The sequence below is a fragment of the Bubalus bubalis genome, chromosome 22 (assembly GCF_019923935.1).
Source record: "Bubalus bubalis isolate 160015118507 breed Murrah chromosome 22, NDDB_SH_1, whole genome shotgun sequence".
Classification (NCBI taxonomy): Eukaryota; Metazoa; Chordata; class Mammalia; order Artiodactyla; family Bovidae; genus Bubalus; species Bubalus bubalis.
The window spans coordinates 33,201,680-33,225,312 of NC_059178.1; the positions used below are offsets into that span (position 1 = coordinate 33,201,680).

The 23,633-nt window shown below is 41.0% G+C and overlaps 1 protein-coding gene across 2 annotated transcripts in view; it reads right to left on the reverse strand.

Annotated features, from left to right (window-relative positions):
- Positions 1 to 1,166: 1,166 nt before the first annotated feature.
- CDH2 (cadherin 2) overlaps positions 1,167 to 23,633 on the reverse strand; it is a 247,523-nt gene continuing 225,056 nt past the window's right edge. Inside the window, exons 15-16 of one of the 2 annotated variants that reach the window (XM_025273239.3) lie at positions 15,038 to 15,202; positions 1,167 to 2,582 (exon numbers count right to left, since the gene is read on the reverse strand). In XM_025273239.3, coding sequence (XP_025129024.2) covers positions 2,376 to 2,582; positions 15,038 to 15,202 — 372 coding nt within the window. In that variant the 3' untranslated portion in view covers positions 1,167 to 2,375. Of the gene's footprint in view, positions 2,583 to 8,765; positions 9,474 to 15,037; positions 15,203 to 23,633 lie in introns of those variants that run through there. The other variant, XM_044934638.2, reaches the window with a different exon arrangement.

Here is a 23,633-nt window from a genome sequence, read left to right on the forward strand (position 1 = left end):
CCACATGGAGTTAGAGGAGGTATACTGTATTTTTTTCCAAAGTGTACAATATAAGTATATGTAATGTGATAATGATCATAAGGAATATAGGAAAAAGTGAGGATTCTCCAAGATTCTTACAATTCATTTATGAACCACAGTGTGCACTGAACAATTTTACAAAATTGAATGAGGTGATTTTGCTTTTCTGTCCTCTGTGACTACATCAGCTAACACTATACCGTGTGCCTGAACTTCGTGGAGTAGATTTTAAGTGTTCTCACCACATACATGCAGACACAAAGTGTAACTATGTGAGGTGATACACGTGGTAAACGACATGACTGTGGAAATCATTTCATAACGTATACATACACCAAGTCATCACATCGTATGCTTCAAATGTACAAAATTTTATTTGTCCATTATACCTCTTTAAGAAAATTAGGGAAAAAATTGGTCCAGTTAATGAACAGAAGTCAAGCCCACGTGTATTTCACTAGATACATCAAACAATGGTTTCGATGGATTGCCTGGGAATTCCCAGCATCCACTGCACTTTCCAGGACCAAGTCTATCCCTTTTTGGTGAGGTTTTCCTGCTGTGGGTGCTCTAGTGCAGCGGTCCCCAACCTTTTTGACACCAGGGACCGATTCCGTGAAAGACAATTTTTTCACGGAATGGAACTAGATAGTTTCGGGATGATTCACACACATAATATCTATGATGCTACTGTAATCTGACAGGAGACAGGGAGTTCAGACAGTAATGTGAGTGATAGGGAGTGGCTGTAAATACAGATACAGGTCTGTGGCCTGGAGGTTGGGGACCCCTGCTCTAGTGGGAAAAGCCTGTTAGAGTCAGCGCAACTACAGACAGGAGCAGAAGGGAATAAAAGCACAAATGATGTTAAGAATTACACAGAGTTCACTGATGTGATTTGCATATACCACCTTCAGTGCAGTCGATTCCTGGGTGGCTTGATGTTCTCCTTCTATGATCAGGTTTTCTCCACTGCTCACCGGACACGGCTGGCTGCCATGCTAAGGGCTTTTTGATGGTGAATAGCGCAAGAACCAATTCATACTTTTGTACTGCAGTTCTCAATGCAACTCCAGGACCTGGGATTTCTGCAACATTCAAAGCATCTCAAGTAGAAAAGAAAAAAGTTCAAACCAGTCACCAGATCCAAAATTAGCATTTTATTCAGAACGCTGGGGTCAGAGGTGTATCATTTATATTCTGGTACACAATACAGAGGCAAAGCTGTTGTCAGAAGTCTCTCCAGTTTAAAAGCTTTTTTTTTTCTTTTTTTTTAAAAACACACACTGCAGTAGTTCCACCAGTGTCAGGCCACCCCTTTCATTTCTTGTCTTTCCTTTTTTTTTTTTTGTTTTTTTTTGGTACAAATTATGTAAAACATTTGTGCTAAGAACTTTTCTCCCTCCCCAAACAAAAAGAGAAAATAAAAAATAAAAAAAAAATTAAAAAATTAAAAATTGAGTATTCTAACTACAGCTCAACAATTGAATCAAATGTCACTTTGTTTTGTAAATACTTTATCCATAACGAAAGATATAAACATGCAAAAAACCTGAATCCATAGTCCAAATAATACATACACATGTTCTGAAGTTTCTGCACTTCTCCATAGACTATGCCAATAAAACATTATGTACACATACCATTTTTACAGTGAAGTGAAAAAAATACAGTAAATAAAAAAGTGTACATGGATTAAGACCAAAATGTGTCTAACATTCTAGTTTATGAAAAAATTCAATTTTGCTACAAATTGGTGATATGAAAACTCCCTTTATTTGCAACCAGCTGCGTAAGTTTTAAGATTTTAGTGGAAAAAAAAAAACAAACAAGAAACTAAAGTCTAAAACTAGAAATAATGTACATTTTCCAATCTCATGGTCTCAGCCCCCAAGGTAATAAAATTGCTCCATGAGTGGTTGGTTTGTCTGTTTAATTCCATATTTTTAATAAAAGCAAATGCGATGTAACAAAAGCGTGTCGAAGCATATCATGGTTTAACTTACTGCTCCCACCACAAAATATTTTGTCTTTTACTTATCATTTCAGAAATCAGTACCATTAAAGCCTTAAACATAAAACTAATTCCAATCTGAAAAAGGTACAAAAAGGCACATAAAATCCCAGTGCTTCTGTACTGTAAAATTCAAGTGTAACTGAGCTCAGTGTTTTTCCAAACAGTATTGGATCACCGATATTCCCTCTGAGCCCAAATTGGTTTGCAGCCTCTGCCAAAGCCTCCAGCAAGCACTGTGCTAGTAGACTACAAAGTTAAAGCCTAGCTTCTGAATGCTTTTTGGGAATATCAGTTGCAATTGTTTGTACTTGTCCAAAAACCAAGTTCACCCTGAAGTTCAGTCATCACCTCCACCGTACATGTCAGCGAGTTTCTTGAAGCGGGGCCCCCAGTCGTTCAGATAGTCATAGTCCTGCTCACCCCCACTACTGGAGGAATTAAGGGAGCTCAAGGACCCGGCCGTGGAGCCACTGCCTTCATAGTCAAAGACTAAGAGGGAGTCGTAGGGCGGAGCGGTGGGATCGTTGTCAGCAGCTTTAAGGCCCTGCAGTTGGAAGACATGGAAAGGATGAAAAGAGGGTTACAGTGAGCGAATCCACAAGCAGACGCTAGTGGTCCCGCGGCATCAAACACCTGTTTGTAAGTTTCCACCTGCAGACCACCACATGCACAACCCAGAGAAACTGGCGTTATCACCATGTTTGAAAGTTAGACAAAAATCAACGGATGTGTTTCCTCTGCAAAGAAAGAACTGTAAGAAGTGTTTCCTCTGCAAAGAAAGAACTGAGCTAGAGCTCAGTGAGGCTGAGACATACCATGGGACGGGGTTAACTGCAGAAGGCAGTTCACAGGTGACAGAAATGAACCACCAACAGCCTGAAGCTAGAAAGGGAGGATCTTAAATGAAGTTTGGTAATACATGAGTATAACCCTGCATTGGACAGGACTAGTTTTGAATTATCACGCGTGGAGTGAGTTACATGAAACAATATGGAAGGTTATGAAATCATGTGCTATGTGGACCCTGATCTATGTAGAGTCAGTCATAAGATTTTGACAATGAACTGGTTTAGTGGAAATTATATGCAGGGCAAAAAGAGACATAGAAATGAGTGCCATGGCATCCCTGCCCTCTATAATTTACAACCTAGTAACAGGCATTACTATAGTATGACACAAATGATAAATAAGTAACAAGACTATGAAATTTAGGCAAAAATCATCAGGATGCTAAAAACAAATATTGATTGGCTCGGAGAGCTGGGTGTTCAAGGAAGAAGTGGCATTCTGTCTGACATAAATTTGGAAGGTATCAAAGGAAGAACAAAGACAGGCCAGATGTGATTATATACAAGGAAAGTTAGTCACTAAGTTAATAAAGAACAGAGTGACTTCTACCATCCACAGACTCTAGAAAAGTCATGATCCAATATCAATACACAGTATAAATATTGGGGAAGTGGAACCTAAAAATCTAAAATTATATATATATATATATATATATACATACATACACACACACACACACACACACACACACACACATATACAGGGCTCTTAAAAATAACTGAAAAAATAAGAACCAGTGAAATGACTATCAATAAACTTAACTCTTGCACAAAAATGCTTTTTTATATATAACTCATGTATCTGCATGGAGAAGGCAATGGCACCCCACTCCAGTACTCTTGCCTGGAAAATCCCATGGACGGAGGACCCTGGTGGGGTGCCATCTATGGGGTCGCACAGAGTTGGGCACGACTGAACTGACTTAGCAGCAGCAGCATGTATCTGCAGCTAATTCATAATTACTCTATAAAACCTTAAGAATTTAATGTATGTCTATTTGCCACATACTAATGGACATGAGTCTGAGTGAACTCCAGGAGTTGGTGCTGGACAGAGAGGCCTGGCGTGCTGCGATTCATGAGGTCGCAAAGAGTCGGACATGACTGAGCGACTGAACTGAACTGAAGTATTTATTTACTTTTTTCCCATTTCCATTCTAGCAGTCCAAGATAAACCACAGTTAGTCTCCAAACAGTCACTCTCTCTCCCCACAACTCTGCTTTTTTAAATTTTGGTGGGCTCATTGTGGCTCCTCTTGTCCAAGATGTGATGAACTGTCCATCTTTAGATCAATCCTTCCAATACACATATGTTTCATAAATACCTAATATTTTTTGTTTGTTTGTTTTTTAATCGGAGGAAGAGGAAAAAGAGCATGAAAATTACGGTCAGCATGCGTAGTGTTAAGAGGTCAGACACTGGGGTGACACCTCAGCTCTGCACAGTACAAGTTTTGGCTCAGTTGCAGCAGCCCTATTTCCTAATCTGCAACTGTAATCACAGTAATACAATCATTATGAAGTGCAAATAAAATAAAGGCGACCCAAGGTATCTCCCCACAGGATCTGGCACTTGTTACAGCTCAGGAATATTAGTGAATTTTTTTTTAATTTAAGTTTAGATTAAAAAAAATTCTTGCTTTGGAATTTGAAAAAAGAAAAATAAATGTGGAGACATGCTTTAAGGGAATGATCGAAGGCAAAAGGAGAAGGGGACGGCAGAGATTGAGATGGTTAGATAGTATCACCAACTCAATGGACAAGAATTTGAGCAAACTCCAGGAGATGGTGAGGGAGAGGGGAGCCTGGCATGTTGCAGTCCATGGGGTTGCAGAGTTGGACAAGACTTAGAGATTAAACAAAAACAACAAGGGTTTTAAGAAACAAAATGGCAGCTGCTTGACTTCAACCAAAAACTTGAAAAAAGTACATACTAACACTTCCTCACACCCGAGTCTGTCTCCCCAACAATCCTAACCTTTAATTAAATACCACTTTTCGTCTTCTCAAGTACACTATAACCCAGACATGCCTGTGTAAAATAAAGTAAGTCTTCCTCCAACTACATCCATATATAATACATAAATAATTTTAGATAGGATTTTCTTGACTATATTTACAGAATAAGCTAAAGGACAATTCTGTTAAGCCTGAGATGGGCAAACTCCAATTTCTCAAAATTCCTGATCTTTTTTTTGTGGCAGATTGTGTTACCATCCTCAGTGATTCACCATCCTCTCCCCATGGGTGGATCACATGTCCACAGCACCACAAGGGCCACCCTGGAGCCAGCTGACTTCCCCAACCCATGGTCAGGCTTGGCCACCCGACTGGCCCTGGCCAATGAATGGAAACAGAAGCGTGGAGACCAGAAGAGCCTAACGCTCCATCAGCCCCTCATCTTTCCCCTCTGCCTGCCAGGAGAAGGGTCTGCACCAGAGGCGAGTTTTCCTTCTGCCTGGATCCTGAAACACAGAAGACATGTGGATAATGGTATCAGCACAAAACTGGAAATACAGAAAGGTGAAGCCTAAGATGAACTGGAAAGCGACAATGGTGTGGCGTCACGTGTGCCTGGATTCCGGAGGAAAGCCATGGCCTGTGTTTCCTGTGACTTAGAATAATTACTGGAAGCTGCCTGGTTTTCACTGGGGTGTTAAAAGGCCTGAGACTTTCATTAAATGTCAACAGCACCTAACTGATAGCCTCAAAATAGTTTAGTTCAGTTCCTCAGTCGTGTCTGACTCTTTGCAACCCCATGGACTGCAGCATGCCAGGCTTCCCAGTCCATCACCAACTCCCAGAGATAGCACAAACTCATGTCCATAGAGTCGGTGATGCTGTCCAACCATCTCATCCTCTGTCGTAACCCTTATTCTCCTGCCCTCAAGCTTTCCCAGCATTAGGGTTTTCTCCAATGAATCAGTTCTTCTCATCAGGTGGCCAAAGTACTGGAGTTTCAGCTTCAGCATCAATCCTTCCAATGAATATTCACGGTAGATTTCCTTTAGGATTGACTGGTTTGATCTACTTGCAGTCTCAGAGACTCTCAAGAGTATTTTCCAAAACCACAGTTCAAAATCATCAATTCTTTAGCACTCAGCTTTCTTTATGGTCCAACTCTCCCATCAATACATGACTACTGGAAAAACCATAGCTTACTAGACGGACCTTTGTTGGCAAAGTAATGTCTCTACTTTTTAATATGCTTTATAGTAGGTTGGTCATAGCTTTTCATCCAAGGAGCAAGCATCTTTTAATTTCATGACTGCAGTCACCATCTGCAGTGATTTTGGACCCCCCAAAAATAAAGTCTGCAACTGTTTGCATTGTTTCCCCATCTATTTTCCATGAAGTGTTGGGACCAGATGCCATGATCTTAGTTTTCTGAATGTTGAGCTTTAAGCCAACTGTTTCACTCTCCTCTTTCTCTTTCATCAAGAGGCTCTTTAATTTGTTATATCAAAACAGATATAACACTGGTGATAACCTAGTCCTATACTCACCATCAAGAGTTTCAAAAGTATTTCCCCCTTTTTTCTATTGGAGCTCTACAGTGTTGTATTAGTTTCTGCTGTACAGCAAAGCGAATCAGCTCTAAGTATACATATATCCCCTCTGTTTTGGATCTTCTTCTCATCTACATCACCACAGAACACTAACTCGAGTTCCTTGTGCTATATAGTCAATTCTCATCAGTTATCTGTTTTATGCTTACGAAGGTGGCACCAGCAGTAAAGAAGCTGCCTGCCGATGCAAGAGACGCAGGTTCGATCCCTGGGTCAGGAAGATCCCTTTAAGTAGGAAATGGCAACCCACTCCAGTATTCTTGCCTGGAAAATTCGATGAACAGAGGAGCTTGGCAGGCTACAGTCCATGGGGTCGAAAAGAGTCAGACATGACTGAGCACAGCACAGCAGTGTATATATGTCAATCCTAAACTCCCAATCCATCCACCCCATTTCCCGCTTGGTATGCATGTTTGTTCTCTATGTCTGTGTCTCTATTTTCTGCTTTGCAAATAGGTTCATCATCACTTTTCTATATTTCACATATATGCATTAATATATGGGATTTGTTTTTCTCTTTCTGACTTACTTCACTATGACAGTTTTTAGATTCATCAAAAATATTTCTTAAAATTTTTTAACTCCTACTGTGGCTTTCTGATCATTCTGATAGTGCTGAATCTATGTTTTATTTCTACATTAAAAAAAGAGGTTAAGGCTATAAAACCCATGAGAGGTCACTGCTAGCCAAAACATCAAACGCTGTCTCAGGTTCTTCTGATTACAAAAGGGCAAATCCCACTGAACTTTTCAAGAATTCTTAGGCAAGCCATCTTTCTGGGCTGAAGGTTAAGTACTTTAAGTCCCTGCCACTTGGTGAGCACCGATTTTTATCTGAGAATAAAATATGACTTTTCTGGGTAAGGCATTATATAAATTCCGGGTACTATTTTGGTAATTCTAAAAAGATCATAGTCAAGTCCCTAGAAACTGATCATGACAGGCAGGCAACCAAAGCGAACACATAGATAAATACGGAGTGGTTGGGGCACAGAAGCTCTGGTTTTTCCTTATGGAATTCCTTTTATAAAAAATTTCTTTTTGGCTGTGCTAGGTCTTCGTTGTTGCGTGGGTTTTCTCTAGTTGTGCTGAGTAGGGGCTACTCTTTGTTGCAGGGCACAGGCTTCTCACTGTGGAGGCTTCTCTTGTTGCAGAGCACAGGTGCTTGGGTTCAGTAGCGGTGACACACAGGCTTAGTTGCTCCACAGGACATAGAATCTTCCGAGGGCAGGAATGAAACCCAAGTCCCTTGCAGGCAGATTCTTATCTACCGTACCACCAGGGAAGTCCCTGGGATTCCTTTATTTGTTGGTGTGGACACCATTTCACACCATGTCTGACACACTTTTGCCAAATTTACAAAAAAACTGTATGTGTTTCTCTCTCCCTATTGGGTCTGACTACATCTATAAGAGGATGTGTTTGTTTCACCTTTCCTGGAGAGGCAGATCTTGAACTCTGGATAAATCTGAACTAGTTTCTGCAGTCAGCTACCTCTGTCATATCAAAGCTGCAGCTCTGGCTGAATTCTTGCTGAGCTTGTATTTATAGACTTCTGATGCCATGTTTTATGGTGGAGGCATGCTTTACAGGGACCATAAACATTCACATTCTTGTGTGAAGGAACACATTAGGGATATAAAACCCAAGAGTCAGTCCCTAACAGTCAGTCCCTTACTGTCTCAAATCTACTGCCTCAGTTCTGGTCATCATTACACCCTGCTTCAAAGTGTTAGTTGTTCAGTCGTGTCCAACTCTTTGCAACTCCATGGACTGTAGCCCACCAGGCTCCTCTGTCCATGGAGTTCTCCAGGCAAGAATACTGAAGTGGGTTGCCATTTCCTTCTGCAGGGGATTTTCCCAACCCAGGGATGGAACCCAGGTCTCCTGCACTGCAGGCAGATTCTTTACTGTCTGAGCCACCACGGAAGATCTCCAGGGAACATCCTGCCTGGACCATGGCAAAAGCCTCTTTAGTGGGTTTCCATGTCCCCAGGACTCTATCTGCTTCTATCTTGCCAACTACTGTTGGTTCCTCTCTCAGACATTATTTGATGTCACATCCCCAACCCCAAGTAAAACTTTCTGACTGCTATCCCCTGTAGCAATGCTTCCAAAATAAGGGAGGAGTCCCCCTGGGGGTATGCAAGATGATTTTTAAATGGTGTGTGTGTGTGTGTGTTAGTTGCTCAGTCGTGTCGGACTCTTTGCGACCCCAAGGACTATAACCCTCCAGGCTCCTCTGTCCATGGGATTCTCCAGGCAAGAATACTGGAGTGGGTTGCCATTTCCTTAAACGGTGCACAGGCATTTTAAAACAATTATTTTTATTTAAAAGAAGTTAAAATTGATAAAATATTTAAATGCATCATAAAAGCTGTTTGCAGACATGGAAAAGACTAGGAGGAGTTACTTAAATGCCTGAAGCTGGATGTTAGGGTAACCTATAGGATATAGTCAAAACCCTTCAAGGAGAAGTCATTTCACCTTTCCCTTGCAACTCTTCTCAGTTCCGGCAACCATAACTGAATTATTCACTAAATTATTCAGCAAAACCCCTCAAACCTAAAAACATCTTACTTTTGGAGTATCTCCATGTTATTTACATATTCATTTCCTGCTAGATGAAATGTGATTCCCTTTGTTTAAAATGTTCTATGTCATATTTTTTTCATTTGATTAATTTCCATCCATCTATCCATCTGTTTAAAGGCCATTAAAAATGTCACTTCTGCTTCCTGGAATTCTTCCCCAAACCGTGACTGAGAGTAGTTCCTGTGGTCTCTCTGGTCCTCTCTATTTCTATCGCCATACTTTGGTTATACTGGATCATGACATCCGTTTCTGCTGAGGTGGTTCTGTACTCATTTCAGACGCTGCACACGCTGCTTGACATCCAACAGCTATTCTAGATGGTAATTTGTACTGCTGTCCTGGGCTTAGTTTGCTCACGTTGGCACCTTGCTCATGTTTATATTTATACCTTTCAGAAGAAGCCAGGATTTAGGTTTAAAATATCTGCAAATATAAAAGTATATCATGATCACGTGAAAGTGAAATTCTGTGACTTATGAGTGTCAACATTACTATATCCTTTTCGGGAAAATTCACTTTACTTCGGCTTTTTTTTTTTTTTTTTTGGAACTAGAGTTTTTTACTTGTTTTATTTACAATTAAAGGGCAGTACAAAGTTTTTCCTCCTGAATAGCAGCTTGTAATGATAATATGATACTGAGAGTAATTAAGAGATTTTACAGTCACTATACTAAGCACTTTATGTGGACTGTATTATTTCAATCTTAAAAGAAGGGTCTATTATTATCCCCGTTTCATAAATAAGGAAACTAGAAATCTAAGTGATTGCATCCAAGGACCCTAACCTGTACAAGGTAACAGAGCTGTTAAATGAGGCACCTGGATTTGAACTTCAACGCAAAAGAATATATTAAATTTAATTACTGGAGAAAAAAGGCAAATACTTTAAACTTTGGTAGTTTTAAATACGTTATTCCAGGAGTGCCTTCCATACATTTTAAAATAATATTGACTGAGTGCCTTCCATACATTTTAAAATAATATTGACTGAAAGGTTGGTCTTTTAACAGAAATATGCCCTTGGTTTTTATATTTCTGAGATAAAGAAATACACAGGATTAATATAGTTATTGGAGGTATGCTAATATCTACTGTTGGCCTGAGATTAAATTACTTTTAGTTTCAACTTTTCACCCTCCGAAGATCTTATTTAGAAGTCTCAAAACAGGATGAAATTCTGTGCTTGAAATTCAAAATGTGTGATTTATTTTACGTTATCTACCAGTCTAGAAATGTTATCATTTTTGAGATTCATTATTTAAATAAACAAAGTAGAAACTGTTCTCATGAGCTTACCTATTCTTTACATCTATAAAAACACTCCAATTATAATCTCCACTATATTCTTCTTCCTTTGGAACATTCAGTACTATGCTAAATCAAATAAAACCTAGAGATAAAGAAATCTGCTTGCATTTTAAATGTAGTTATAGGTGCCTTCAACTCAAAACTTTACCTGTGTTTATTTTTATCAGTCTAGTTATAGAAAGATACCAAACAAGTCTACACAGTAAGTTTGAATCTTATCTCTGATTTAGGTCTTTTAATGGTTTGATTCCACTGAACTTTCTCACAGAACTGATCGTCACATCCCTGGACCCACTTTGTAGTTGTTTTCTGTGACCCCTTAAACGCCTTAGACTTTCTTCTTTCTGTGTCCAAAAGTAGGGCATTTCTAGGTACAGACTCAGGGTTCCCCTTTCTCCTCTCCTCCATATTTCTGTGTCTTACAATCACATCCAGTTTTGAGGATTTAGCAGTCATTTGGGGAATGATTTCTAAACGCAGTCCTCTTGTCCATTCATGTACTCACCAAACCAGTTTGCCCACAAGGGTCCCCCAGGGATGCACATTCCCTCCTCTGGACCACTGGAGGGCCCTGAGGTTATGAGAAGGGATGCTTGGATAGGAGTAACGGAGGGAGGTGAGTTGTAGGTACAAGCGGATGCCGCTGGACGGTGCCCATCCATACTCTGTGTGCCTGACCCTTCACAGGCAACTAATATCTAGAAAAAGAGCAAAGGGCATTCTAGGCAGGAAAAACAGTGTGGGGCCTGGCGCTGGCATGGAATTACAAGCTGAGATAAGGAACTACAAGTAGAGGTCTCTGTTGCCTGCCTGTAGAATGCAGGTGGGGGAGGGGCCTGAGAGGAAGCTGGATCGCCGAGTTAAGAACCAGATCCAACGGGGGCATCCAACGGGGAGAGTTCAGATACTGGAATGTTTGCCTGGTATGGAGATCATGCTAGGAGCAACTCGGGGAACTCACACCGAGAGCCTCGCCCTCTATTGTCTTATCTATGTATCACTGGCACTGGATGTACACAGTAGCTATATGGTAGTTATCTGCTGAATGAATGATACTAAACCAAGCTCAAGACGACTGCCAAACGAGCCATTTCTAACAAAGGCAGACAACTTTCAAATTATGAATGGGCTGTATTTCAGAAGTTGACGTGCAAAGTCAGTTGTTCGGAACAAACTTTTTCATTTAGGTATTCACACGTTTGTTATAATCTCCAGCCACTTGTGAAACTGTGTACCTGAGAAAGGAGATTTCCACATGGAAATTCCTATTGTGTACCTCTTCCTACTGTGCCATTAGAATGGTTGGGTAACTGAACCTTATTACCTAAATACTCTCCTCTCTTTACTGAAGGAAGTCCAGTCATATTTTTTCAAAAACGGGGACTTCCCTGGGGGTTCAGTGGCTAAGAATCCGCCGGCCAATGCAGGGGACACAGGTTTGATCCCTGGTCTGGGAAGATTTCCACGTGCTGTGGGGCAACTAAGCCCATGCGCTGCAACTACTGAAGCCCAAGTGCCCTAGAGCCCGCGCTCCACGAGAGAAGCCACTGAAATGAGCAGCTCTCGCTCCGCAACTAGAGAGTAGCCCCTACTCGCTGCAACTGAAGAAAAGCCGCACGGCAACGAAGAACCAGCACAGCCAAAAATAAATAAATGATGCATGCCCCACACCTGTCCCAGTCCTTGAACTCCTTGAAACGACGGAATCTAGGAGCTGCTCAACACAGTAGATGCTCAGGTTACACAAAGAAGGTCAGGAAATAACCCTCATCCCAGAGAGAATGGACATGCTGACACAGGAGAGAGAAATACCAACAGTTACACCCCATGTGAGGGCTATGACCCAGGGAGCATCCTGGTATTAATAATAACCCTTCACAGAGGTATCATAACAGCTTCAGAGAGAAGAGGATATTTGAGCTGCATCTGAAGGCTAAATGGGTATCTCCTGACAGTTAAGAAGGAAGGGCTTTGGAAAAGCTGTTGCTGTTGTAAAAATTGTTGTTGTTCAGTCGCTCAGTCGGAAAAGTTAATTTATAGTTAAGCCTGTGATGCTTGTGAGGGACCACAAATAGTTTGGTGGGGCCACAGCACAAGAAGGGAATATGGATGGAAAGGAGGGCAGGACAGATTACAAACAGCCTTAGAAATGACCCTTGGTGCTTGAACTTTCTCTTGAGAAAAGAGGAGTGTCCCGATAGAATGGAAGAGTCCCACAGAACAGTGATACTTCAGGGAAACCTTCAGGTGAGTATTTGTTGAATTTCACTGAAGCCAGAATTCTTGCTTTATGAAAGTCCAACAACCACAGGAATTAATAATTAGGATGAAAGCTAAATTAGAAGTAAACTCATCAAGCATGCTTACATATTCAAAAATATCTAGTTATATACGTGTGTGTGTGTATGTATACTCCTGCTAATTCCCCTAACCAAGCCTATTGTATAAATAATCTGGAAAAGTCAGGACATATTTTTACACATAAAGGAGTTACCTGGACTTTGTTTTTGCCTTCTGTCAGCTTTTAAATCATGTCTACTACAAATTAACCTATTAGCTATTTAACAGAATTGAATAGATATGTTCAAAAAGCATATTTTTTAAGGAAGCATATGTATTTTAGGCATAGATAGTAATGAATATTTGTAAAGACAAATGAGCTAATTGTGTTTCAAAACTTTTCCTACAAACTATAAGAGGATCTAAAAACCTAAGGTAGATTGATTATGTAGATGTAATACACGACTGTTTCATGGAAGCCTAGGAAATGAGGCTTCCCTGGTGGCTAAGATGGTTAAAAAAAAAGAAATTCTGTCTGCAATATGGAGACCTGAGCTTGATCCCTGAGTCAGGAAGATCCCCTGGAGGAGGGAATGGCAACCCACTCCAGTAGTCTGGCCTGGAGACTCCCATGGACAGAGCCTGGTGGGCTACAGTCCATAGGGTTGCAAAGAGTTGGACATGACTGAGTGACTAACCCTTTCATTTTCAGGAAATGAATCTTATCAGCACAGGACTGAAGGCAGTAATATACAACAGATGCTTTCCACTGTGAAAGGCACTGGGACCAATCCTGGTCTTGCTGTTTCTGAATGCCAGGACACGGTCAGAGAACGAGTCTTGTCATATAGTCACAATCAATATCAATATGTATCATTCTCTTAAACTAACAATAAAAATTCCAAAGAAGAATTGCAGTAAAACTGTAGACATGATCAAAAGAAGCAGTATTAAATCATTTGACTTCAAAACTTCAGGATTAAATGTAGCAGAACTCTTGGTCAGTAATGAAATAAAAGAATGCCATAATAATTTTGACAGTGGAAATCATTATCTGTTATATTCAACAGAGAATTAGCGTGCCTCTTGCAGAAGCTCTTAAAACTCCTCAACTAGACAAGTATTTAAATCACTTACATAATATTTAATTTAGCTGCTCTTCCTGCTAATCTTATTTGATGGAACTCTCTAGTCATTGGGTGCATGTATGCTAAGTTGCTTCAGTTGTGTCTGACTCTTAGTGGCCCTAAGAACTATAGCTCCTCTGTCCATGGGATTCTCCAGGCAAGAACACTGGAGTGGGTTGCCATGCCTTCCTCCAGGGGTTCTTCCCAACCCAGGGATCAAATTCGTGTCTCTTATGTCTCCTCACTTGGCAGGTGGGTTCTTTACCAGTGAGTCACCTGGGTAGTCACTGAATTCTCTTCATTTGTGGGATTCAAAGGGTACAGTGTGAGGGAAATGAAAGTGAACTATTATTGCATGTATTAGTGCTAATAAATGAAATTAGAATACACTATAATATCATTGGGGCTTTCCTGGTAGCTCAGCTGGTAAAGATCCACCTGCAATGCAGGAGACCTCAGTTCAATTCCTGAGTCAGGAAGATCCCTTGGAGAAAGGATAGGCTACCCACTCCAGTATTCTTGAGCCTCCCTGGTGGCTCAGTCGGTAAAGAATCTGCCTGCAACGCAAGAGACTTGGGTTTGATCACTGGGTTTGGAAGATCCCCTGGAGGAGGGCATGGCAACCCACTCCAGTATTCTTGCCTGAAGAATCCCCAGGGACCGAGGAGCCTGGCAGCCTACAGTCCATGGAGTTACAAAGAGTTGGGACATGACTGAGCGACTTAAACACAGAACATAATATCTTTAGCCTATTGATTACTTGTAATCATGGGAAAAATCCTTGGGAGAGAGTGTGACTAATATTGGTAACATATAAGGCTGTGATTTACAAAAACAGAATATTAGTTGACAGATCTCTTTTGGGCTGATCAGAGCCATCTCATCTGTTTTCTGTTACTAAAGTCACATTGGCTTTTGCACAAAAATAACATTAAAAAAAAGAGCTGTATTTTAATGAACTACATAGCTATATTCTCATCAAATTGTCGTCTCCATAGTACTTCTGTTGTTTAGTTGTGCAGTTGTGTCCAATTCTTTGCGATCCCATGGACTGTAGCCCACCAGTCTCTTCTGTCCATGGGATTTTCCAGGCAAGGATACTGGAGTGGGTTGCCATTTCCTCCTCCAGAGGATCTTCCCGATCCAGGGACTGAACCTGCATCTCCTGCACTGGCAGCTGAATTCTTTACCACTGAGCCACCCGGGAAGCCTCAATAGTACCGTTAGCATCCAATAAACACCCTTTTAAAGAAAGCGAATCTCTCTGGGCACCTCATTAATGAAGTCCCCGATGTCCCCTGGGTGTGGGGCTGCAGATCGAACTGGGTACTGGGGCTCCGCATGGATGGGCCTCTCATCCAACCGTCGGATTCCAACTGGCTTGATGGCATCTGGCTCTACTGTATCAGGCTGCTGGAGCTGGCTCAAATCGTAGTCCTGCAAAAGACAAGGCCAAAACCCCATGGGAGATGGGCATGAGGATGGAAACTTACAACCTCTGTTTTTAAACGCATACCCAGAATGCACAGAAATGAATGAAATTTAACATAATGGAAAAGTTGCCACCACGAGCTTTTCATGTTATGATTAAATATTGCTTTCACGCAGCTCTTTCTTCTGTGGTTTTCATTTCGACAGTCTGTGCGCCATCTGCTTTCCTATGTTCCTCATCAGCTTCCAATGGGAAACAGCAGTGAGAGGAGGCCCCGCTACAAAATGACTAAAAAAATCGACTAGAAAATACGGTAGTACCACAGAAGCAAAAGTGCTCATTAAATGTTGATGGGGTTCAGAACAGGCTGCCCTCAGGTATGGCAGCGTGGCATATTAAATATCTGAAGCTCAAGCAGTCTTTTAAAGAACAGCCAAAACAGGAAAGTCACTAGGACTCTCCCCATCTCACCCGTCTTCTCTGAAACAGGTCACAAAATTCTGATGTGAAAGGCTCCCCTCTCCTTGAACCAGGAGGAGGGAAACCCTCCTCACCACCAGAGATTAGCATTTGGGACTGAGAACTCTGTACAAAGAAACTTCCTTTTTTATGATAGTAAAATTATGTGTTTATGATATAAAACTCAGAAAATTAAAAATTATAAACAGAAAATGATCTCATCTATAATTCTACAATGTAACAGTCATATTTGGGTGTATTTGGTTATAATAAAATGCTATTATTTTTAAAAAAAATTTTATTGGAGTATAGTTTATTCACAATGTTGTATTGGTTTCTGCTGTACAGCAAAGTGAATCAGTTATACATATACATATATCCACTCTTTTTTAGATTATTTTCTCACATAGGTCATTAGAGAGTGTTGAGCAGACTCCCCTGTGCTATAGAGTAGGTCCTTATTAGTTATCTATTTTATATATAGTAGTGTGTATATGTAAACTCCAATCTCCCAATTTATCCCTCCCTTCTCTTACCCCCTGAGGGTCACAGGTTTGTTTTCTACATTTGTAACTCTATATCTGTCTTGTTGATAAGTTCATTTGTGCTCTTTTTTAATGTTCCATATATAAGCGATATAATGACATTTGTCTTTCTCTGACTTACTTCACTTAATATGGCAATCCATGTTGCTGCAAATGACATTATTAATATTTTTTAAATGGCAAACTTTCTCACACTAACTCTATTTTCCTAGTTACTTCTTCACCATTTACTACTCTAAGCCCAAGACCTTTGTCTTATCAATTGTCTACAAAGTTACTGTTTCTTTGTCTACAGGGTATAAACACTCCCAGCTCTGGTCTCTTCTTCCAGGGCCTGCATTCTCTGTGGAGATTCTCATGTGGAGGCAAAAGTTCCATCAAATGTGTCTGTTCTTCTCCTGTTAATCTGTCTTTGTTGGTTTAATTTTCAGACCCAGCCAGGGACACTAGGAGGGCAGAGAAAACTTTTCCCTCCACTACAATATTATATTGCTTTAATACTAAAAAAAAAAAAATGTTGTAAGTGTATTTTCCTTTACTTAAAGGAAAGTTTTAAAATCCCATGGATGGAGGAGTCTGGTGGGCTACAGTCCATGGGGTCGCTAAGAGTTGGACACGACTGAGCAACTTCACTTTCACTTTTCCCTTTCATGCATTGGACAAGGAAATGGCAACCCACTCCAGTGTTCTTGCCTGGAGAATCCCAGGGACAGGGGAGCCTGGTGGGCTGCCATCTATGGGGTCGCACAGAGTTTGATATGACTGAAGCGACTTAGCAGAAGCAGTTAGTTCATCAAGGTTTCAAGACCACGCTTCTCTTCAAACAGCTGTAGGAAGTGTGCGCATGCTCAGTTGCGTCTGACTCTTTGTGACCTGGGGGACTGTAGCCTGCAGGGCTCCTCTGTCCATGGAATTCTTCAGGCAAGAATACTGGAGTAGGTTGCCATTTCCTCCTCCAGGGGCTCTTCCCAACCCAGGGATTAACCCACGTCTCCTGTGTCTCCTGCATTGGCAGGCAGGTTCTTTAACACTAGTGCCCTAACCCTCAGTGCCTAGAGTCTGCACACTATTATTGGTGGGACCAGTCTGATCTGTGCCCTTTTTTCTTAAAGAATGGCTTTGACATTTTTAAAGGATTATTTAAAACAGTGGTAACAACGAACAAGAAGAATATCCTACTGAGACTATATATAGGCCCCAAAGCCTTACATTCAGCCCTTTACAGAAAAAGTTTGTCAACCTCGGCTCAGAGGTATGAGGCTAGGGAGTGTGTATTCTCTTCCAGAGCAGTTCTGGGGGCATGTCTTTGAAATACAGCCTGTCCACTTCAAGAGGCAGAGAAGAACTCGGGAAGAAGGATGCTCTGTGCACTGGTTGGACCTTTAACTATTTTTAGCTTTAGCATCAGCCAGCTGAACAGCAATGTACAAAGACACTAAGTATAATGTGGAAATGCATCAAAATTTTAGGTTTGGGCAAATACTTTATATTTTTCAAACCTCTAAATTCTGATAATAAGAAACATCACATCCCTAGCTTAACCAAAATTATCTAATTCACTGTTGATATTTACAGAAAGTACAGATTTTATGGTCCTCTTTTTAGTTCAGGCTTCATCTCTGTCTAAAACCACCTCAAAACTGTTTACAGTATCTCTATAAGGGTCACAAAGAGTCGGACACAACTGAGCAACTGATCTGATCTGATCTGATCTGATAGTGGTTTTGATTCATTCAACGCTTGAGTATTTACCATGCTCTGGCAATGCTCAAGATCCTTTACATATGTTCGCTCATTTGTACTCTGAACAACACTGTGTGATGCTGAGTTTTATTATCCTCTTTTAAGAATTGAGGAAACTGAGTCTAAATCACTCAAGTCATTTGTCAAAGGCTCCAGATCTAATAAGACACAGAGATATGCTAGGACTTCAAACAGATTAGACTCCAAAGCCTAGCTCTTGTCCCAGCTACAAGGTTGGGATGGATGAAGGAGGAGGGGCAGGGATATGAGGAATGATTAAAACAACAGAGGAGATAAGAGGGGAAGGGTCACTGATATTCCACCCACTCTGTACCAGGCGCTACACCAGCCTCCTGTAAGTGTCTTTTCATTATCATAATTTGAGATAAAGAAAACAGACTCAGAAAGGTTGAGTAACATGTACAAGGTCACACAGCTGCTATCCTATTGACATGAGCATCAAAACTAGGTGTGTCTGATTTCAAAATGTTGGTCTAAAACCAAACACTAGGAACTTCCCTCATGGTCCAGTACTTAAGACTCTGCCTTTCAATGAAGGGGGTGTGGGTTCAATTCCTGGTCGGAAAGCTAACATCCCATATGCCTCAGGGCCCCCCAAACCCAAAACATAAAGCAGAAGCAATATTGTAACAAATTTACTAAAGACTTTAAAAATGGTCCACCTAAAAATAATCTAAAAAATATATTAAAAAAAAAAAATGAACTCTGTTGAGATGCCTTCATTCTAGAGTACCCTCCCCTAAACAACTCCTTACCAAGGGCTTCAGCTAAGCTAATGAGTGAAGGCACTCAGAAAAAGCTCCTCCTCTGAGGGATGGACAAGGTGACATGGGAGGCAGGTATACAGAGTAGGACAAGTCAGCGTGGGATGTAAACTCGGTACAGTGCCAAATATAAAATGCTCAGAAAAGGAAAGAATACATCAGATTTGCACCTTGAATGACATGTGGGTTCAGGAGAAAAGACTGTTCTGGGGGAATCCACATTGTGAGCAAAGGCGTGCGGATGCAGTCTCCTGTCAGGGGAGCATATTTCAAAGCATCCATACAAACCTTGAGTGAAAACGCACCTTGATCTTGCACACATGTGCCTCCATTTAAAATTTTATAGAACACATGAGTTATTTATAGACTATCTGAAAGCAGAGGCAGACGATGATACGGCTGATGCGAAAACCTTTGAAATGTTAAAATGCTTTTCACAAAATAGAAAGAGAGATTCATTTAGAGAATTCTGAATGCTTGCATGTGAAGAGGCATGGTTTTCCATGCCATGTTTAATTACATAACTACCAAGCTTAATAGAGGGGGTAACCGTGAGTAAGCGTGTCTTCTGATGGAAGCTTTTTGTAGAAAGGGGAAAACAGACTATAAGTATATGGATGATGACAGTTAATAAATATTTTTACACTGAGAGTGTAAAATGCTTTATTAGAGGTCTCAATTACATGAAATTAAGTAATTGAATCTTATGCTTAAGGACCATCTTTAGAGTTAGTCACTCAATCATGTCTGACTCTCTGTGACTCCATGGACTGTAGCCCACCAGGCTCCTCTGTCCACGGAATTCTCTAGGCAAGAATACAGGAGTGGGTTGCCATTAACCTGGTGACATATTTCTTGGCAGTCCTCAGTATATCATGAACATTCCATGTAAGAATAGAGAGTGATTTCTGGGGCATAACTGAAGACATGAGAGGCAGTGAGATTTGCCTGTACTATTTCTTATGTGGAAAGAACTTGTCCACCCTCATTTCTTATGTAGCTCCCACCATACCAAAGTGACGAACAGAAATCCATTATGTTTGGTCGACAGTGCAGAAAAAGTTTTCTAATAAGTTGTCAACCTATAGATGTTGGGATATTTTACCTGAAAACAGAAAGATCTGGCATAAAACCAGGCTTCACTTCTGACACAGCTATTTGTTACAGCTGAGAGCATCTAGCTTCTTTGCACAAGGACAGCCTGTCTACCTGGTCTGTTTCACTTATTAGTGTATACATACAACAGCATGTTCATTTATAAATTCTTATCTTTCGACAGCCCTTTCTTACTCTCCTAAGAACCAGAGCAGGTAGTTTCAAGACATCTGTGGTTAATATGTCAGGCCCACAGAAAGTGCTTATTAAAAACGTGTTGAGAATTTCAGCAGATAAGAACCCTCCTGCCAACGCAGGGGACACAGGTTCAATCCCCGGTCCAGGAAGATCCCACATGCCGCGGAGCAACTAAGTCCGTGTGCCACAATTTCTGAGCCCACAAATTACAACTACTGAAGTCTGAGGGCCTAGAGCCTGTGGTCTGTAACAAGAGATGCCACTGCAAGGAAGAACAGCCCCTGGTCTCCCCAACTAGAGAAAGCCCATGTACAGCAACAAAGACTCAGTACAGCCAAAAATAAATAAATAAATAAGTGTTGAATGAAAGTCTCAGGGATGATATTCAAGCTGAGTGTGCACAAGAGCAATCAATTCAAGAAAGGTGCTTTGGATCGCATGACATGCCATGGCAGTAATTTATCAGGGGAAGGAAGAGAAAGACCCGGGGTCCCACTGCTGAGACTTATTGCCACAGTGAGTACCATCCCCCATGATGCAAACGTGCATTGTTCTTCAGATACACTGACATCAAAAAAGGAGGTACAAAACCACTAATTTACAGGAAACTAGAATCTGGTTTAGAACATGCGGCTTAACTTTTCTTTGTGATGGTTTGCCTTGTCGATTTCAAATACAGGATATAAAAATCTGACGGTGGTATGAAGTGGGCAGAAGTGTCCTCAGGACACAGGGATGTGATTTTCTGTCCATATCCATCTGTGCTATATGGCAGAGTCCTGACCTGACAATTTTAAGCCTTTTGACAAGGGGTCGGTCTATGTGAGCCTCTTAAATTATACATCTGCATAATCTCATGATGCTTTACTTACACACACAAATTACAACATGAAAGATGAAAATTATAAAGAGAATTGCGGAGACTGGAAACATTCTCAAGGTCATTGGGTTCATGGACTTACTTCTGAAGATTATAAAGACACAGCCCCAGAAGACATCTTTGTTTGGTTCCTACGATTCTCTAGAGAAAAAGTGGGTCTGAAAATTCTCTGATGATTGTCAACCTTTTTAACATCAACTTTCCCTGATAAATCCAACTTTCAAATGAAGGCCACAGAAAATCTTAAATAATGTTTGGAATGTGTTATTCGTCAATGATCATGAGAAGTAGGGGCTTCCCTGGTAGCTCAGCTGGTAAAGAATCTGCCTGCAAATGCAGGAGACCCTGGTTTGATTCCTGGGTTGGGAAGATTCCCTGGAGAAGGAACAGGCTACCCACTCCAGTATTCATGGGCTTCCCTGGTGGCTCAGATGGTAAAGAATCCACCTGCAATATTAAGAGACCTGGGTTTGATTCCTGGGCTGGAAAGATCCATTGGAGGAAGGCATGGCAACCCATCCTAGTATTCTGGCCTGGAGAATCCCCATGGACAGAGGAGCCTGGTGGGCTACAGTCCATGGGGTCACAAAGAGATGGACACAACTGGGCAACTAAGCACATACACCCATGAAAAGTAGGCATGGAATTAGGGTTTTTAAATATTAACATTGCAAGTAACTGAAAGATTTTGTTTGGGTCTAAGATTTAAAATATCTTAAAGGTGATACAATTCTGGGAGAGTCAGTAAAAGTTAGCAGCTTAAACTCTGGTTCTGCCTTTTCTTATTAAATTCCCCTGACTTGAAATGATTTATAATTGGTTCAGAAAAAGATACCAGGAATCGACCTTAAGGCATTTGGTTATGTTTAAATAGAGTAAAATGGTGTTTTAGGATAAGAAATTCTGGAGTCCCAGGCAGAAATTTCAGAAAGTCTCATGACTGGCAAAAACTACAGACTTGTGCAATTACGTGTTTTAAAGAGTGATGGAAATACTCCTATACCGTTTCACAAGTATCTTAAGGGAGCCTACTGGGTACCTGATGCCATTTTCAGCTCTGAGAGTGTGAAACAAGGAAATCAGCTTTCGTTGGTGCCCATCATCAGTCAGGAGTTACCTTAGGTGCCTCCTCATGGGATTCCTCAGACACTCTGAGCAAAACCCTGCCGTTCTATCCCATTGATTCCAGTAACTTGGAGAGGTTAATGATTTGCCCAAGGTCACAGACTCAGACAGTGTGGAAGAGGCAAACAGAGACCAGCAGAACAATCAAAGTAACAAATATAAAAGCTGTATCTTCAGATACAGAGAAGAGACTTGTGGTGGCCAAGGGGGCAGGGTGCGGGAGGAAGGGGCGAGGAGTTCAGGATTAGCAGATGCAAACCACTCTCTACAGGATGGATAAACCACAAGGTCCTACTGTGTAGACAGGCAACCATATTCAATATCCCGCAACAAACCACCATGGAAAAGAATATGAAAAAGAACATATAAGTGAGTCACTTTACTATATAAGAGAAATTAAACACAACATTGCAAATCAACTAGACTACAAAAAAGTAAAAAGCTGTGTATCTTGTCGTCTGGGCCAGTGAGGAAATGAATAGAAGAGTCTGCTGAACAGGGGGACATGAGGCGCTTTAAGAGCCAGAAGGGAAGTTCAAGGTAATCATGCTAAGAAGGCATGGGAACCTAGGACTCTGGTCTGTGCATAGCTGGCTAAAGCCTCACTGACTTTTAGTCAGAACTGAGTCTTCACTTGAGTCCAACAGTCTGGCACGTGAGGCACGGGGAGGAGGCTCAAAGTTCCCGGTCCGTTCTCAGCCTGCATGGGTGAGAACCTGGGGTGGAACACAAGAGCCAGTTTTGCTATATCCCAGGCAAGGGGCAGTTAAAGTGGAAAATATTCCTTTTACAGTAGTAAGAGCAAGTAAATTTTCAAATTCCTAAATATATAAACATTTTTTTAAATTAAACTTTTCATTTTGTACTGGAATATATAGCTGATTAACAACGTTGCGAGTATCTCAAGTGGACAGCCAAGGGACTCAATACGTATCCATTCTCCCCTCCCATCCAGGCTGCCACATAATGTTGAGCAGAGTTCGCTGTGCTATACAGTAGGTCCTTGTTGGCTTGCTATATTTGAAATGGATAACTCATAAGGTAAACATTTTGAATGTTTCAAGACTGAGAGAGAGAAATAAAAATAGTAACATGAAAGTAAATGAACAAAATTCTCAAGGGAAAAAAACAGTTACCCGGAAAAGAGCTGACCATGGCACAGGCAAGAAACTCTCAAAAAGGAATGGGAGACAGAAAAGGAGAGCATTATCACCTTACCCTATATAGCTCCTGGCATTAAAAAGAATTGAATAAAATAGCAATAAGGCGTCAACACATTACCATACAGCTGCTGAGAGGTTAGTCAAATCCCTTGCAACTTTATGTAAATTACATTACAACCTGATTTTCTTCCCCAGTGAGATATGGTTATGATGGTAACTATCTACACAGGTGAACTGCTGTGGAAAACTAAGTTGATTCTATGGATTATGAAAGCCCCCCAAACCAAAAAAATTGCTAATATCTTTTCTGGTTTACCTGATAAACCTAACAGAAATAAAATAACTTGGAGACTTAATATACAGATGAAGGTTCTCCATTCTCAGTTTTCATCCACGTTTGTCTCACTGGAGAACCAATTTTCCACTCCCCACAATGGAGGGAG